Raw genomic sequence first — 18,628 nt, forward strand, 5'->3', positions numbered from 1 at the left:
TTGTCTGCCCTACATACACTAACCGAAATACACTTAATCTTGGAAATATAGACATGTAAAGTTATATATATATACACACATTGATTGCAAACCTTCAGATGACTCCCGTAGAGCAATACAGAGAACACCATGGTGTTTGTGAGTCTCCCTTTTCCATAGTGGGCAAACCGTTTGGACGTTACAGACGTTTTCGTGAGACTGATTTTTGGGATGTCTCATGGTCTGACAAACACCGCTGTAGCTCTGCCACCTTCCACCGTAGACGCGGAAGGCTGACATAGGCGGATGCGGTGGAATGAGATATCAGATATCTCTAGTTTAAATTGAAGGATGTTTATGTTACTTATTATGTCGACTCTAGAGGGTTTTAAGAGCGCCGCAACACAACAGGATGAGAAATGAAGATATGGTCAATCAACGTCAATCATATGCATCAATAGGAATTTATATAGATCAATGTTACATTAACACTAACCTTCATCAGTAAGATTGGACCATGTCAATAACATCAGTCAGTATCGGTGATATTGTTGAATAATGTGTCTGGCTGGTTCAAGGCTTTCTAGGGCAGCTAATAACAGACAAAATGTGAAGGGAACTTTTAAGACCTTTACAGTGTTCCTCATCAGGGGAAACTCTTGTCCATCGTTTTTCTCTGTGCTCCTCAGGCCTCATTTGCACGACACCTGCGAAAGTGACTCAGCTAGCTAACGTCCTATCAAAAATACGAACATCAATTCCATTTACGTAACGGTTCCAAAAAAAATAGTACTTTAAGCTTAAAAAAGCTTGATATAATTTCTATAGATTTGGACTAGACAGTGAGGGATGTCCGAGAAATCCCCACATATAACACTGGAGAGACCACTGCTAAACAAGACTCTGCACTCTGCCGATGAAGAGAGAAGAAGTTCAAAACGCCATTCTAGAATTTACTCATTCGAAAATGGCGCTCACATCCTCAAATAACAGTTTATCTAGAAACTTCTACAAAGCACATCAGTGTCTCATGTCATGCTGCTCTTCTCAAGCTTGGCATACAGCTGTCAATCAAGTAACTTCAATATAATTCGTCACTGTTTTACCATGTGGTCATTCTAAATATACAGTAAATATATGAAAAGAAGAGTAGAGAAAAGAAAGCAGTTTGTTGACAGTGTCGGTTGGAAACATTCAACAAGGTGTTCCTTGGCTGGCTGACAGACAGATGCCAGTAAGAAGTCAAGGCAGAGCAGGAAGAGATGAGAAAAGTCTGTTTCAGGAGAGTTCATTCTTTTTGGGATTGTTGTTGTTATTTGTGCTAAGTGTTTGGCCTCGTGGGTTAAAGCAGCATTCATAATGTTTCTCAGACTTAAAGCCATTTCACTGTTCCAGTTTCTCCACTGTCCATCCTGGAACAAAGACCTACATCTCTATTCTCTAAGGCCTTCAGAGAGAGACTCTGTGGGAATGTCCTGCCATTGGCGGCGTGTGACTTCAGTTCAGTTATTAGCCACGCCTGATTGGCTGTTTGTGTTCTCAGGTTCTGTCAGTTTGTCCAAGGTCCTCTGAGCTCCAGCCTTTTACTTTGAGAAAAGACATCCAGGCTGTGTGTGTGTGTGTGTGTGTGTGTGTGTGTGTGTGTGTAATGGCACGTACAGTGTTTAACAGTTTTTGTGTTTCCATGTGCGAGACTGTGTGTGTTAGACAGTGTGTGTGATGTAGAAGATAAACTCCATGTCCATGGCTGTCTGTGGCACTCTTGCTGAACCTCCGTGGATGACGGGGATCAGAGCGCTGTCTAGCTCGTTCATATAGCGCTGGGGTAGGAGCCTGCCTCCTGAACCGGCCTGGTACTCCACCTGACACACACACACACACACACACACACACACACTTCAGTTAAGATCCTTACAGTTTTGTTTGGCTCCAGTGGGTCTCGTTTCTAGAATATTAAATCAACCAAATGTTTTTATAGCTCTCTACATTTGTCACAAAGTGATACCCTTTCATAGCATTACAGTGTGTTAGTACATTAGTTACCATGTCAGTGTGTGTAGAGACTCTGAGGGCGAGGGAGTTGATGCCGCTGGCTGAGAGGACAGAGAGGTGAGGGGTCAGAGCACTACAGCTGGCCACAGCCATCTCCCTGTGGAACACACTACAGGACGGCAGCACCGCAGACAGGGACATGTCTGGACTCTTCAGCCAGTAGAACACCTGGATGGAGAGACAGACAGAAGGATGGCGTTCGACAGGTACAGACAGACAGGTTTGAGTGACTGAATGTGTGTGTTTACAAGTGTGTGTTCCAGAGAGATGTGACTCAGAAGGTGAACAGAACTCCATGTCTGTATGTATGATCTGTGTGTTTGTGTCCTACCTCAGTACACCTTATGGTGCGTCCGTCCGACTCAAATTCTGTGTCCTGCTGCATCCTCACACTGTGGACCCCCTCCAGAGGTTTCCTGTCTACACCACTGGTCACACTACAGGGACATACACACATAAATTCATGTATTGACCAATCATGCACCAGGGAGAAGATCCCCATGATGTGTATATGAGTCTGTATGTTTTGGTGTGTATCATATCCCTTACCCAGCGTTGACGGGGGAACTCCAGTCAATCCAGCGGACGGTGACATTGTCCCGGAGCTCCCCTCCGTCAGCCTTGCCACAGGGGATGTGGAAGTCAGTCTGCCCCCTCAGGGCGGCACGCAGGGCCTCCATGGTCTCTGGGGGGATCTGAACCATCAAGCCGTCCTCCACGATGCTCGACTTGGCGATGAAGCCTGACGAGGCCTTCAGGGCCCCGTTGAACACCACGAAGCTGGCCCCCGTCACTATAGAATAACACAATAATACACTGGTTAGAATAACAGAATATCACAGATAAAATCCCAGCAGATTTACCCATTTCGTTTGAATTCTGGTTTGGTACTGATAAAAGACAAAGACACAAATCAAGTATATTCTTTCATTTAATTACAAATAATATGTTTTAACAAACAGAATGACAAGCAAGGACTACTTAATGTTTCAACTAGTCAAGACCACAACTCCAAAAGAAACACCTGCTTCATATGTGGGACGTATTCATTATCCACCAAACAGAAAAAAAACACTGACTGAAACAGGGGTGGGCTACATGTCGTTGTCCAATAAGAAACATTCTTTATCATTTTCTGTTGCAAAACATTTTAGATTTTGCTATAATGAACACAACCCTGGTTTCTGAAGCAAAAGAAACAAACAGTTTATTCTGACCTCTAGTGGGCAATCTGGGTTGTTACTGACCTGTGCGTGTCTTGCCAGGCTGGCTGTTGGCCTGGGTCTGATAGGTGCCCTCGTTGTTCTGGAAACAGACCAGGTGGGAGTCAGCCTCTGAGCTGAACCCGGCACCCACACTGATCACATGCTCGTTAGACGCATTCACAACCTTCAACATCTGGAAAACACGCACATATACACTACCGGTCAAAAGTTATAAAAACACTGTTATTCTACAATGTATAGGTGAAGACATCAAAACTATTAAATAACAGAAATAGAACCATGTAGTAACCAAAAAAGTTTTAAATAATTCAAAATATATTTTAAATATTTTATATTTGAGATTCTTCAAATAGCCACCCTTTGCCTTGATATCAGCATTCTGTCAACCAGCTTCACCTGGAATGCATTTCCACTAGTCTTGAAGAAGTTCCCACATATGCTGAGCACTTGTTGGCTGCTTTTCTTTAACTCTGCGGTCCGACTCATCCCAAATTTGGTTGAGGTCGGGGGGATTGTGGAGGCCAGGTCATCTATTGCAGCACTCCATTTAAAACAAATATTTATTTTATCTTTATTTAACTAGGCAAGTCAGTTAAGTACAAATTCTTATTTTCAATGACGGCCTAGGAACAGTGGCTTAATAACTGCCTTGTTCAGGGGCAGAATGACAGATTTTTACTTTGTAAGCTCGGGGATTCAATCTTGCAACCTTTTGGTTAGTAGTCCAACACTCAACCACTAGGCTACCTGCCGCCATCGCTCTCCTTCTTGGTAAAATAGCCCTTACACAACCTGGGTCAGTGTTGGGTCATTACCCTGTTGAAAAACAAATGATAGTGGGACCAAGCTCAAACCAAATGGGATGGCGTATCCCTGCAGAATTCTGTGGAAGCCATACTGGTTAAGTGTGCCTTGAATTATAAATAAATCACAGACAGTGTCCCCAGCAAAGTACCCACACACCATAACAACTCCTCCTCCATGCTTTGCGGTGGGAAATACACGTGGAAAACATCTGTCCACTCACACCTCATCTCACAAAGACACGGCAGTTGGAACCAAAAATCTCCAATTTGGACTCAAGATCAAAGGACAGATTTCCACCGGTCTAATGTCCATTGCTTGTCTTTCTTGTCCCAAGTAAGCCTCTTCTTCTTTTTGGTGTCCTTTAGTAGTGGTTTCTTTGCAGAAATTCGACCATGAAGGCCTGATTCACACAGTCGCCTCTGAACAGCTGATGTTGAGATGTGTCTGTTACATGAACTCTGTGAAGCATTTATTTGGGCATCAATTTCTGAGGCTGGTAACTCTAATGAACGTATCCTCTGCACCAGAGGTAACTGGGTCTTCCATTCCTGTGGCAGTCCTCATAAGACCCAGTTTCATCATAGCCCTTGATGGTTTTTGCAACTGCACTTTAAGAAACTTTCAAAGTTCTTGCCATTTTCCATTTTGACTGACCTTCATGACTTAAAGTAATGTTGGACTGTCATTTCTCTTTGCTTATTTGAGCTGTTCTTGCCATAATATGCACTTTGTCCTTTACCAAATAGGGCTATCTTCTGTATCCCCCCCCCCCCGAGTGGAGGCAGTCAGCTTTTCTGAAACTATTTAAACATAATTGTTTAAAACAAGGACTTTTTTTGTTTCAAAGTAGCCTATCCAAATTCTGACCATAAGAATTATGGAATTATTTGATATATACTTCCTCAAATGACATTCAAAACAGTATTTATCATGTTCTATTGGTTTTTAAATCAACTTTCTCCAGCATCTAAAGGCACAACCCTTGTCATATTCACAACCCTTGTCATATTCACAACCCTTGTCATATTCACAACCCTTGTCATATTCACAACTCTTGTCATATTCACAACCCATGCTAGTTGTTGCATCTTTAGATCTTCCCTCTCAACATTTCTAAAAGAGATGTTCATCTCTGTCACATATGCTATGGAACTGCTCGCATCATGTGCACTGTTTAGAATGGTGTTTTCCTGGGAACCCTGAGACACACACACACACACACATTGGTCTAACCTCAGGGAAGCTGCTCTTGGGAATGTCGATGTAGCTGTGGCCCATCTCCATGTGGATCCTCAGACCCTCCACAGCAGGCAGACTGTACTGGTAGTTCCTCAGGTCCTGTGAATGATCAAAACACACACGTCACCAGTTTATTTTGGGGACATTAATAGTATGTGGCCTACACTACTCTTTAAAGTCCTTATTGGACAGAAATTACACACTGAGTATGAGAGAGAGAGAGAGAGAGAGAGAGAGAGAGAGAGAGAGAGACGTTCGTTCATGTGTTCTGAAGGCAGCAAACCTAACTGCTGTACCAAAAGGCTCCCCTCTCCTTCCGCCAGACAACAGCTGGCAGGGAACCAAAGTACTGCAGTATGTTCTCCCATCGGAGACCTGATCTAGCTCTGTGTGTCATTTCGGTCCTCTGTCTCTAATTTTATTTTATTTATTTATTTCACCTTTATTTAACCAGGTAGGTTAGTCGAGAACAAGTTGTCATTTACAACTGGAACCTGGCCAAGATAAAGCAAAGCAGTGCGACACAAACAACAACAGAGTTACACATGGAATAAACAAACATACAGTCAATAATACAGTAGAAAAAGTCTATATACAGTGTGTGCTAATGAGGTAGGATAAGGGAGGTAAGGCAATAAATAGGCCATAGTGGTGAAATAATGACATTATAGCAATATTGGCTGGCCTCCTGCGGGAAAACACACTGCACAGCATGCGGCTCAGTGATCATCACAGACGATCAGCGAGACGGGTCTCAACTTTACATCAGGGCTAGAGACCTACATTTACTGCCTGGCTTCAGTGTGATGTGAATGGTTATTATCAATGTTTTATAGTGATCAAATTGCTAAAAGAAAAGGAAATACTCTAAAATACATGAGATTTACAATAAAAGACTCCAGCTATTCTTTATAACCATGTGTGTGTGTGTGTGTGTGTGTGTTTGTGTGTGTGTGTTTTCAGTACTTACAGCCAACAGGTTCATGATGGTGTGTCCTGTCTCTCTGAACACAGTTTCTCTGAAGCGGACGCTGACCAGAGTGCTGGGGTACACTGCAAAAAAAACAAAGGTCATTAGAATCAGGCTCCACATTCATCTAAACACTTGTTATAATAATTTCATTATTATTTCACCATGTCATTATTGTAAGTTATGGGCACGTGTGTAAAGTGAAAGCAGTGGTGATCGCAGTAGCCTCCAGTCTACAGCAGATATCAAGTTCAAAAGTTTGAAACAGCTATCAAAACAGATTTGACTTTGAAAACCAGTCAAAGTGAATAGCCTTCTAAAACGAATTACCATGAACACTCCAGAGCACACTGACTCGGTACCGGTGCCCCTGTATATAACCTCGTTACCGATTAGCAGCACAACTATTACACTCAACTGAACGACTTGATTAGTGTAGTGTTAGCTAGCTACATAGTTGTCTTTGCTGTCTTCGTACCCAAGATAATTGTGTAGTTTAGAGTGTGTAGTTTTATGTCGTCCTTAACATAGGAGACTCTGCTAGCTAGCCAACAGCTAGCCAACGTCTACCGAACAGAACTTCTGCACTCAACAATCCGGTCGCATTTTCGCTTCGCTCCACAGGTAGTATCACATTTTTCATTTCATTTCATTACAGTACAACGGCTTGATTTGTTTGATCGTAGCTAGCTACATAGCTAGCTACACAGCCGTCTTTGTATCAAAGATAATTGTGTAGTCTAGAGCGATTTCCTAGGTTAGTTAGCCAGCTATTGTCGTTCTTTAACGCAACGTAACGTAATCAACACTGCTAGCTAGCCAGCTAGCCCCGAATAGCAGCACAGTAGAAACTATTACACTCAACGGAACGACTTGATTAGTGTAGTGTCAACAACGCAGCCAATGCCAACTAGCCTACTTAGTCAACAACGCAGCCTCTGCCAGCTAGCCTACTTCAGCAGTACTGTATCATTTTAATCATTTTAGTCAATAAGATTCTTGCTACGTAAGCTTAACTCTCTGAACACTCGTGACGTGTAGTCCACTTGTCATTCCAATCTCCTTTGCATTAGCGTAGCCTCTTGTGTAGCCTGTCAACTATGTGTCTGTCTATCCCTGTTCTCTCCTCTCTGCACAGACCATACAAACGCTCCACACCGCGTGGCCGCGGCCACCCTAATCTGGTGGTCCCAGCGCGCACGACCCACGTGGAGTTCCAGGTCTCCGGTAGCCTCTGGAACTGCCGATCTGCGGCCAACAAGGCAGAGTTCATCTCCGCCTATGTCTCCCTCCAGTCCCTCGACTTCTGGCACTGACGGAAACATGGATCACCACAGACAACACTGCTACTCCTACTGCTCTCTCTTCGTCTGCCCACGTGTTCTCGCACACCCCGAGAGCTTCTGGTCAGCGGGGTGGTGGCACCGGGATCCTCATCTCTCCCAAGTGGTCATTCTCTCTTTCCCCTTACCCATCTGTCTATCGCCTCCTTTGAATTCCATGCTGTCACAGTTACCAGCCCTTTCAAGCTTAACATCCTTATCATTTATCGCCTCCAGGTTCCCTCTGAGAGTTCATCAATGAGCTTGATGCCTTGATAAGCTCCTTTCCTGAGGACGGCTCACCTCTCACAGTTCTGGGCGACTTTAACCTCCCCACGCCTACCTTTGACTCATTCCTCTCTGCCTCCTTCTTTCCACTCCTCTCCTCTTTTGACCTCACCCTCTCACCTTCCCCCTACTCACAAGGCAGGAAATACGCTCGACCTCATCTTTACTAGATGCTGTTCTTCCACTAACCTCGTTGCAACTCCCCTCCAAGTCTCCGACCACTACCTTGTATCCTTTTCCCTCTCGCTCTCATCCAACACTTCCCACACTGCCCCTACTCGGATGGTATCGCGCCGTCCCAACCTTCGCTCTCTCTCCCCGCTACTCTCTCCTCTTCCATCCTATCATCTCTTCCCTCTGCTCAAACCTTCTCCAACCTATCTCCTGATTCTGCCTCCTCAACCCTCCTCTCCTCCCTTTCTGCATCCTTTGACTCTCTATGTCCCCTATCCTCCAGGCCGGCTCGGTCCTCCCCTCCCGCTCCGTGGCTCGACGACTCATTGCGAGCTCACAGAACAGGGCTCCGGGCAGCCGAGCGGAAATGGAGGAAAACTCGCCTCCCTGCGGACCTGACATCCTTTCACTCCCTCCTCTCTACATTTTCCTCTTCTCTCTCTGCTGCTAAAGCCACTTTCTACCACTCTAAATTCCAAGCATCTGCCTCTAACCCTAGGAAGCTCTTTGCAACCTTCTCCTCCCTCCTGAATCCTCCTCCCCCTCCCCCTCCTCCCTCTCTGCAGATGACTTCGTCAACCATTTTGAAAAGAAGGTCGACGACATCCGATCCTCGTTTGCTAAGTCAAACGACACCGCTGGTTCTGCTCACACTGCCCTACCCTGTGCTCTGACCTCTTTCTCCCCTCTCTCTCCAGATGAAATCTCGCGTCTTGTGACGGCCGGCCGCCCTACAACCTGCCCGCTTGACCCTATCCCCTCCTCTCTTCTCCAGACCATTTCCGGAGACCTCCTCCCTTACCTCACCTCGCTCATCAACTCATCCCTGACCGCTGGCTACGTCCCTTCCGTCTTCAAGAGAGCGAGAGTTGCACCCCTTCTGAAAAAACCTACACTCGATCCCTCCGATGTCAACAACTACAGACCAGTATCCCTTCTTTCTTTTCTCTCCAAAACTCTTGAACGTGCCGTCCTTGGCCAGCTCTCCCGCTATCTCTCTCAGAATGACCTTCTTGATCCAAATCAGTCAGGTTTCAAGACTAGTCATTCAACTGAGACTGCTCTTCTCTGTATCACGGAGGCGCTCCGCACTGCTAAAGCTAACTCTCTCTCCTCTGCTCTCATCCTTCTAGACCTATCGGCTGCCTTCGATACTGTGAACCATCAGATCCTCCTCTCCACCCTCTCCGAGTTGGGCATCTCCCGGCGCGGCCCACGCTTGGATTGCGTCCTACCTGACAGGTCGCTCCTACCAGGTGGCGTGGCGAGAATCCGTCTCCACACCACGTGCTCTCACCACTGGTGTCCCCCAGGGCTCTGTTCTAGGCCCTCTCCTATTCTCGCTATACACCAAGTCACTTGGCTCTGTCATAACCTCACATGGTCTCTCCTATCATTGCTATGCAGACGACACACAATTAATCTTCTCCTTTCCCCCTTCTGATGACCAGGTGGCGAATCGCATCTCTGCATGTCTGGCAGACATATCCGTGTGGATGACGGATCACCACCTCAAGCTGAACCTCGGCAAGACGGAGCTGCTCTTCCTCCCGGGGAAGGACTGCCCGTTCCATGATCTCGCCATCACGGTTGACAACTCCATTGTGTCCTCCTCCCAGAGCGCTAAGAACCTTGGCGTGATCCTGGACAACACCCTGTCGTTCTCAACTAACATCAAGGCGGTGGCCCGTTCCTGTAGGTTCATGCTCTACAACATCCGCAGAGTACGACCCTGCCTCACACAGGAAGCGGCGCAGGTCCTAATCCAGGCACTTGTCATCTCCCGTCTGGATTACTGCAACTCGCTGTTGGCTGGGCTCCCTGCCTGTGCCATTAAACCCCTACAACTCATCCAGAACGCCGCAGCCCGTCTGGTGTTCAACCTTCCCAAGTTCTCTCACGTCACCCCGCTCCTCCGCTCCCTCCACTGGCTTCCAGTTGAAGCTCGCATCCGCTACAAGACCATGGTGCTTGCCTACGGAGCTGTGAGGGGAACGGCACCTCAGTACCTCCAGGCTCTGATCAGGCCCTACACCCAAACAAGGGCACTGCGTTCATCCACCTCTGGCCTGCTCGCCTCCCTACCACTGAGGAAGTACAGTTCCCGCTCAGCCCAGTCAAAACTGTTCGCTGCTCTGGCCCCCCAATGGTGGAACAAACTCCCTCACGACGCCAGGACAGCGGAGTCAATCACCACCTTCCGGAGACACCTGAAACCCCACCTCTTTAAGGAATACCTAGGATAGGATAAAGTAATCCCTCTCACCCCCCCCCCTGAAAAGATTTAGATGCACTACTGTTCCACTGGAGGTCATAAGGTGAATGCACCAATTTGTAAGTCGCTCTGGATAAGAGCGTCTGCTAAATGACTTAAATGTAAATGTACATGACCAAATGTGGACACCTGCTTGTCGAACATCTCATTCCAAAATCATGGGCATTAATATGGAGTTGGTCCCCCTTTGCTGCTATAACAGCCTCCACTCTTCTGGGAAGGCTTTCTACTAGATGTTGGAATATTGCTGCGGGGACTTGCTTCCATTCAGCAACAAGAGCATTAGTGTGGTCAGGCACTGATGTTGGGCGATTAGGCCTGGCTCACAGTCGGTGTTCCAATTAATCCCAAATGTGTTTGATTGTGTCGAGGTCAGGGCTCTGTCAAGTTCTTCCACACAGATCTCGACAAACCTTTTCTGTATGGACCTCGCTTTGTGCACGGGGGCATTGTCATGCTGAAACAGGAACGGGCCTTACCTAAACTGTTGCAACAATGTTGAAATCACAGAATTGTCTAGAATGTTATGCTAAGCAGTAGCATTAAGATTTCCCTTCACTGGAACTAAGGGGCCTAGCCCAAACCATGAAAAACAGCCCCAGACCATTATTCCTCCTCCACCAAACTTTACAATTGGCACTATGCGTTGGGGCAGGTAGCATTCTCCTGGCATCCACCAAACCCAGATTCGTTCTTCGGACTGCCAGATGGTGAAGCGTGATTCATCACTCCAGAGAACGCATTTCCACTGCTCCAGAGTCCAATGGCGGCGAGCTTTACACCACTCCAGCCGATGTTTGGTGATTTTAGGCTTGTGTACGGCTGCTCGGCCACGGAAAACAAATTTCATGAAGCTCCCGACGAACAGTTCTTCGGCTGACGTTGCTTCTTGTGCTGACGTTGCTTCCAGAGGCCGTTTGGAACTCAGTAGTGAATGTTGCAACCGAGGACAGAGGATTTTTACATGCTACGCGCTTCAGCACTCGGCGGTCCCGTTCTGTGAGCTTGTGTGGCCTACAACTTCGCGGCTGAGCCGCTGTTGCTCCTAGACATTTCCACATCACCATAACAGCACTTACAGTTGACCGGGGAAGCTCTAGCAGGGCAGAAATTTGACCAACTGACTTGTTGGAAAGGTGGCATCCTATGACGGTGCCACGTTCAAATTCACTGAGCTCTTCGGTAAGGCCATTCTAATGTCAATGGAGATTGCATGGCTGTGTGCTCGATTTTATACACCTGTCAGCAATGGGTGTGGCTGAAATAGCCAAATCCACTAATTTGAAGGGGCGTCCACATACTTTTGTATATATAGTGTACACTGAGTGTACAAAACATTAAGGATACCTTCCTAATATTTAATTGCACCCCCCTTTTGCATTCACAACAGATTCAATGTGTCTGGGCATGGACTCTACAAGGTGTTGAAAGCGTTCTACAGGGATGCTGGCGCCTGTTGACTCCAATGCTTCCAACAGTTGTGTCAAGTTGGCTGGATGTCCTTTGGGTGTGGACCATTATTGAAAACCCAGCAGCGTTGCAATTCTTGATACTAACAAGTGCGCCTGGCACCTAATACCATACCCTGTTCAAAGGCACTTAAATCTTTTGTCTTTGAATGGAACACATACACAATCCATGTCTCAGTTGTCTCAAGGCTTAAAAATCCTTCTTTCACCTGTCTACTCCCCTTCATCTACACTGATTGAAGTGGATTTAACAAGTGACATCAATAGCTTTCACCTGGATTCACCTGATCAGTCTAAGTGTTGGAAAGAGCAGGTGTTCATAATGTTTTGTATACTGAGTGTATTTATTTCCACTGAACTTAGACAGGCTAGTAACTGTTGGGGGCTCACCACTGTGTTCTGCTCCCAGCCGTAGCAGCAGTCTGAGGGGGAACACCTTGGCCCAGGGCACCTCCAGCCTCTGGATGAGCAGACCACAGAGGAAGGGCTGTGGGGGCAGACAGAGGCCCTCCAGGGGCTGGAAGGTAGGGGAGTAAAACAGCACGCCGCCGTGCTCCTTACTCCCCAGGAAACTACCTGTGAATGCCACGTTGCCCAGCTCCTCTACATACTTCCCTGGAGGTGAGGAGGGAGAGACACATAGTGGGCAGTGTGTGTGTGTGGCTTTCTAGGTGTCCTGGTAGATGGAGTGGTGTGACAGAGTGCGTGTGTGTGTATGTGTGTGTGCGTGTGTGTGTGGGTGTCCTGGTATGTGTGTTACCTCTCTGTGCGTCCTGGTAGATGGAGAGGCATGACAGAGTGCGTGTGTTTGTGTGTGTGTGTGTGTCCTGGTATGTGTGTTACCTCTCTGTGCGTCCTGGTAGATGGAGAGGCGTGACAGAGTGCGTATGTGTGTGTGTGTGTGTGTGGGTGTCCTGGTATGTGTGTTACCTCTCTGTGCGTCCTGGTAGATGGAGAGGTAGAGTGTGAACAGGTCTTTGGGCAGAGCCCTCTCCTCTGGCAGAACCTCCAGGATGAACACCACCTCCCTCTGTCCCACAGTCTGTAGACCACTGGAGCCCAGACACCAGCACTTCCTACAGCAGTCTACAGCACAGTAGACATACACACAGTGAGGATACACAGACAAATACAGACACACATTGCCTGCAAAACACCTATAACCACAATCTGATAAAAATAACAGAGATACACACAGGATACACATTCGTTTTTAGAATGGGCCTAGGGGTACATCTCAATACTCTCTCCTTGTCACCTTTCCTTTAATAAGAACTGATCTGAAAGAATTGGACAGGTGAAAGCTAGCCCCCAGTAGGCATCGGGTAGGCTACATTGTTTCACTTGTCCCGTCTTTACAGATCAGTGCAGATGAAGGAAAGGAGACAAGAGGAAGACACTTCACATTATTGAGATGTACCCCAGGAAGAATAGGAGAGTAGAGATGGGTGTTCAACTCACAGGTGACCAGTTTGATGTTGACCAGCAGGTTTGCGTTGAGGACAAAGGTCAAAGGTCGCGGCCCTCCCTCCTCCAATAGGAGAAGGATCTGGCAGGGGGCGGGGCGCTCCTCCACCAATAGATCCCCTCCTCCTTCCTCCTCTCCGGTGGTGATGAGTAGAGGTGGCAAGCCCTCCTCATCCTCTGGCAGCAGACTGGGGCTCCTCTCTACACAGCCCCCCACCCCACACAGCAGGCTGTAGTCCCAGGGTCCTGACACTGGGGGGCGCACCACCTCGACTGAGGCCGACACACCACCCTCCGACACCGCTGCAGAGCCAGGGGACACTCTGCTGCCAGCCTGGAGGACACAGACGGATAAGATATGGATGAATAGACGTATTAACAGACAGAAAGAGAGATAAATGTATGTATGTGTCCAGGTTACATGTGTATGTGCTCTTTATGTGTGTTTCTGTGTGGGGTCTAGCCACATACGTGTGTCTCAGTGTGTGTGTATGATGCCTCTTACCGTAGGTGGGTCAGGTGTGACAGGGCTGGACTCCTGGGAGCCCCTCCTGCCAGTCACAGAGAGCCTGGTGGTGTTGGCCACCTCTCCATTGGGCAGGATGCCATCTGCAAACCACACACGCTTCTGCTCACGAGGACAACCTGACACATGCACCACACAGGGACAGGAACTTCTGTCACTTTCCCTTTCATTTAAACTGTTGTTTAGATTAGAGTGTCAAAATTAATATAAATGTGAAACAAACAGAAAATAGAAAATCAGAATAATAAAAAAAAAAATGTAATCATAACCAAACTGTGGCTGTATAAGCTATTCTATGGAGAGTACCCGGATGTTTGCGCTTTTGGGACTACTGTTACACAACTAGCGACTACAACGGCCCATGTAGGGTTGCATACGTACCGTCGCTGCCAGGGTTTTTGAGCACGGAGACAGGCACCATGACGGTGGGCGGAGGGGAGTTGAGGGTGCCTGCAGCCCGGGCCTGCTGCAGGGGGGGGATGGTGCTGCAGTACTCTGACGGGACGTTGGGGTTGGGGCTCGGACCTGGCGGACTCCTCATACGCTCCAGCGCCTGTGCTAGAGGGGAGAGGGAGGGGAGAGACAGGTAGGTACAGTCGTGGCCATAAGTTTTGAGAATGACACAAATATCAATTTTCAAAGTCTGCTGCCTCAGTTTGTATGATGGCAATTTACATATACACCAGAATGTTATGAAGAGTGATCAAATTAATTGCAAAGTCCCTCTTTGCCATGAAAATGAACTGAATCCCCAAAAAACATTTCCACTGCATTTCAGCCCTGCCACAAAAGGACCAAGTGTGAGTGTTGACGAGGACAAGGCTGGAGATCACTCTGTCATGCTGATAGAGTTCGAATAACAGACTGGAAGCTTCAAAAGAAGGGTGGTGCTTGGAATCATTGTTCTTCCTCTGTCAACGATGGTTACCTGCAATACTTATTTTCCACCATAATTTGCAAATAAATTCATTAAAAATCCTACAATGTGATTTTCTGGATTTTTTTTCTCATTTTGTCTGTCATAGTTGAAGTGTACCTATGATGAAAATTACAGGCCTCTCGCATCTTTTTAAGTGGAAGAACTTGCACAATTGGTGGCTGACTAAACACTTTTTTGCCCCACTGTATAGAGAGAGAGGGTGAGATATATATATATAGAGAGGGTGAGATATATATATAGAGAGAAGGTGAGATATAGAGAGGGTGAGATATATATAGAGAGAGGGTGAGCTATATAGAGAGGGTGAGATATATATAGAGAGAAGGTGAGCTATATAGAGAGGGTGAGATATAGAGAGAAAGAGGGTGAGATATATAGAGAAAGAGGGTGAGATATATAGAGAGGGTGTACACCGCTCAAAAATATAAAGGGAACACTAAAATAACACTTCCTAGATCTGAATGAATGAAATATTCTTACTGGCCTGTCTCCTGGTAGCGCCTCCATGCTCTGGACAATACGCTGACAGACACAGCAAACCTTCTTGCCACAGCTCGCATTGATGTGCCATCCTGGATGAGCTGCACTACCTGAGCCACTTGTGTGGGTTGTAGACTCCGTCTCATGCTACCACTAGAGTGAAAGCACCGCCAGCATTCAAAAGTGACCAAAACATCAGCCAGGAAGCATAGGAACTGAGAAGTGGTCTGTGGTCACCACCTGCAGAACCACTCCTTTATTGGGGGTGTCTTGCTAATTGCCTATAATTTCCACCTGTTGTCTATTCCATTTGCACAACAGCATGTGAAATGTATTTTCAATCAGTGTTGCTTCCTAAGTGGACAGTTAGATTTCACAGAAGTGTGATTGACTTGGAGTTACATTGTGTTGTTTAAGTGTTCCCTTTATTTTTTGAGCAGTGTATATAGAGAGAGAGGGTGAAATATAGAGAGGGTGAGATATAGAGAGAGAGAGGGTGAGATATATAGAGAGAGAGGGTGAGATATAGAGAGAGAGAGGGTGAGATATAGAGAGGGTGAGATATATAGAGAGAGAGGGTGAGATATAGAGAGAGAGAGAGGGTGAGATATAGAGAGAGAGAGGGTGAGATATATAGAGAGAGAGGGTGAGATATAGAGAGGGTGAGATATATAGAGAGAGAGGGTGAGATTTTGAGAGGGTGAGATATAGAGATAAAGAGGGTGAGATATAGAGAGAGAGGGTGTGAAATATAGAGAGAGGGTGAGATATATATATATTATATATATATGAGAGAGAGAGAGAGAGAGAGAGAGAGAAAGAGAGAAAGAGAGAAAGAGAGAGAGAGAGAGAAAGAGAGTAGGTGATTCAAGGAAAGTGAGTGATGACCTAATGGGGGGAGGAGAGAAGTGCTGACTGGGCTCTGGACTGCATTATAGCGATGTAACGTCATATGATCTTTATCAACCCGGTTGGACTGGCCCGAGCTAACAGTCTGTCAGGCTACCTGTACAACACACAAACACACAGGGACACACACATACACTGGAACACATACACAAACACTGGAACACGAATTCACACGTACACCTACAGACAGTTGAAGAGTTTCAGACAGTTGAAGAGTTTCACCTTGATCTCGGACTGACAGAATGACACAGCATAACTACGCCAGCAGTCAGTGTCCTTCACCAAGCTGGGAGCAGACTCAACAAGCCCATACAGATAAACACAGACATGACCTGAAATACATTCAGTGCGTGTGTATGTAAGCAGCATGCATGCTGTGTGTGTGTGTGTGTGTGTGTGTGTGTGTGTGTGTGTGTGTGTGTGTGTGTGTGTGTGTGTGTGTGTGTGTCAAGTGTGTGTATGAGAGAGAATGAGATGTAACAGATAAACCAGTATGAGAGAGAATGATAGTAACAGATGTATGAGAGAGAATACAGATAAACCAGTATGAGAGAGAATGAGAGTTCTATGAGAGAGAAATAAGATAGTAACAGATAAACCAGTATGAGAGAGAATGAGATAGTAACAGATAAACCAGTATGAGAGAGAATGAGATGGTAACAGATAAACCAGTATGAGAGAGAATGAGATGGTGACAGATAAACCAGTATGAGAGAGAATGAGATGGTGACAGATAAACCAGTATGAGAGAGAATGAGATGGTAACAGATAAACCAGTATGAGAGAGAATAAGATAGTAACAGATAAACCAGTATGAGAGAGAATGAGATAGTAACAGATAAACCAGTATGAGAGAGAATGAGATGGTAACAGATAAACCAGGAGAGAGAATGAATGGTGACAGATAAACCAGTATGAGAGAGAATGAAACCAGTATGAATGAGATGGTAAACCAGACAGATAAACCAGTATGAGAGAGAATGAGATGGTAACAGATAAATCAGTATGAGAGAAAATGAGATAGTAACAGATAAACCAGTATGAGAGAGAATGAGATGGTGACAGATAAACCAGTATGAGAGAGAATGAGATGGTAACAGATAAACCAGTATGAGCTAAACCAGAGCAGAATTCAGATAAACCAGTTGAGAGAGAATGAGATGGTAACTAAATCAGTATTTTGACAAAAGTCCGTTCCCATAAACCAGTATGAGAGAGAATGAGATGGTGACAGATAAACCAGTATGAGAGAGAATGAGATGGTAACAGATAAACCAGTATGAGCTAGAGCATCAAGCTTCTCCTTCTCTTTTTACAAAAGTCCGTTCCCATCTTACCTTTTCCTCGTCTTCACTCCTCCAAACTCCCAGGTAAGACAGTCCCCTTGGTCACGCTAACCTACTTAGCCTTACTGATGCTAGCCCCAGTTAGCTGAATGTAAATTGTCTGTATTAGCTGAAGCTAACTATATTAGCCTTGTTACAGTAGATGCTAGTGACTGAAGCTAGCTCTGTTAGCCCCACTGGGCCGTTAGCTGCGTTAGCCGCAGACTCCAGGCAGGCAGGGGGGTGTACTGAGAACCTCACAGGCTGCTCCCCATACTGATGAGAGCAATGAGGGGGGGTGGAGGGAGGGAGGGAGCATCGCATCACTCTGTCCCAGCACTCACAGGCCCAAGCAAAGTAGACGGCCCCCTCTCTCCTTCACACGCAATCTCTACCACACTCACACAGCAGACAAGGAGCCGAGAATAGAATAGTCACACCAGCCTGTCCCTGGACCGCAGAGAAGCTCGGAGTATGTGTGTCTGTGCCAGAAAGGGAGTCAAGGTGCTGTGTGTGTGTGTGTGTGTGTATCACACTCTCACTGCGTCAGGTGGCTCCAGTCCCACACTCACAGTCAAGGACACACACCAACGTCCTGACTCCTCTCAGCCATAACTACTTAGCTCTCTCTCCCCCTCTCTCCCCCCATCCTCTCTCTCCCCCATCCTCTCTCCCCCACCCTCTCTCTCTCCCCATCCTCTCTCTCTCCCCATCCTCTCTCTCTCCCCATCCTCTCTCTCTCCCCATCCTCTCTCCCCCCACCCTCTCTCTCTCCCCATCCTCTCTCTCTCTCCCCATCCTCTCTCTCTCCCCATCCTCTCTGCACCAGTCATAATGTCCTGACTCTAACCTCAGCTCAGTCTCTGGAGAGGATAAAGTCCTTCATCACCTGACTGGGGAAGCAGAACCATAGAGAAGGGATGCATAGAACAAAAACACGTTTTAATTCCACATTATTTATCTCCACTCACCAATAACAGCATAGAGCAACGTAAATCACTGGTTAGTAGTGATCTGCGAGCACATAGAAAAGCAATGTTTTCAATGGGGATGGAGGTTCTAGCCATTTTGTTTCTATAGCAGCTCAGTCTCCCAGTGAAGGCTAGAGTCGTTGTTCAGTAGAGCAGGAGGGCAGGAGACGACAGGAGATTGGAGAAAGCAGACACACAGAGAGACAGGG

The 18,628-nt window shown here is 46.6% G+C and overlaps 1 protein-coding gene across 3 annotated transcripts in view; it reads right to left on the reverse strand.

The window, feature by feature from the left end:
• Positions 1 to 429: 429 nt before the first annotated feature.
• The window catches only part of LOC115120146 (zinc finger FYVE domain-containing protein 16-like), a 38,444-nt gene continuing 20,245 nt past the window's right edge, over positions 430 to 18,628 (reverse strand). For 2 of the 3 annotated variants that reach the window (XM_029649048.2, XM_029649039.2), the window contains exons 5-16: positions 14,176 to 14,352; positions 13,774 to 13,913; positions 13,263 to 13,602; positions 12,732 to 12,887; positions 12,192 to 12,416; positions 6,274 to 6,356; positions 5,298 to 5,402; positions 3,279 to 3,429; positions 2,581 to 2,824; positions 2,363 to 2,468; positions 2,023 to 2,199; positions 430 to 1,841 (exon numbers count right to left, since the gene is read on the reverse strand). In XM_029649048.2, coding sequence (XP_029504908.1) covers positions 1,683 to 1,841; positions 2,023 to 2,199; positions 2,363 to 2,468; positions 2,581 to 2,824; positions 3,279 to 3,429; positions 5,298 to 5,402; positions 6,274 to 6,356; positions 12,192 to 12,416; positions 12,732 to 12,887; positions 13,263 to 13,602; positions 13,774 to 13,913; positions 14,176 to 14,352 — 2,063 coding nt within the window. In that variant the 3' untranslated portion in view covers positions 430 to 1,682. The remainder of the gene's footprint in view (positions 1,842 to 2,022; positions 2,200 to 2,362; positions 2,469 to 2,580; positions 2,825 to 3,278; positions 3,430 to 5,297; positions 5,403 to 6,273; positions 6,357 to 12,191; positions 12,417 to 12,731; positions 12,888 to 13,262; positions 13,603 to 13,773; positions 13,914 to 14,175; positions 14,353 to 18,628) is intronic. The other variant, XM_029649056.2, reaches the window with a different exon arrangement.

Source organism: Oncorhynchus nerka, linkage group LG4 (genome assembly GCF_034236695.1).
Source record: "Oncorhynchus nerka isolate Pitt River linkage group LG4, Oner_Uvic_2.0, whole genome shotgun sequence".
In the NCBI taxonomy this organism is placed as follows: Eukaryota; Metazoa; Chordata; class Actinopteri; order Salmoniformes; family Salmonidae; genus Oncorhynchus; species Oncorhynchus nerka.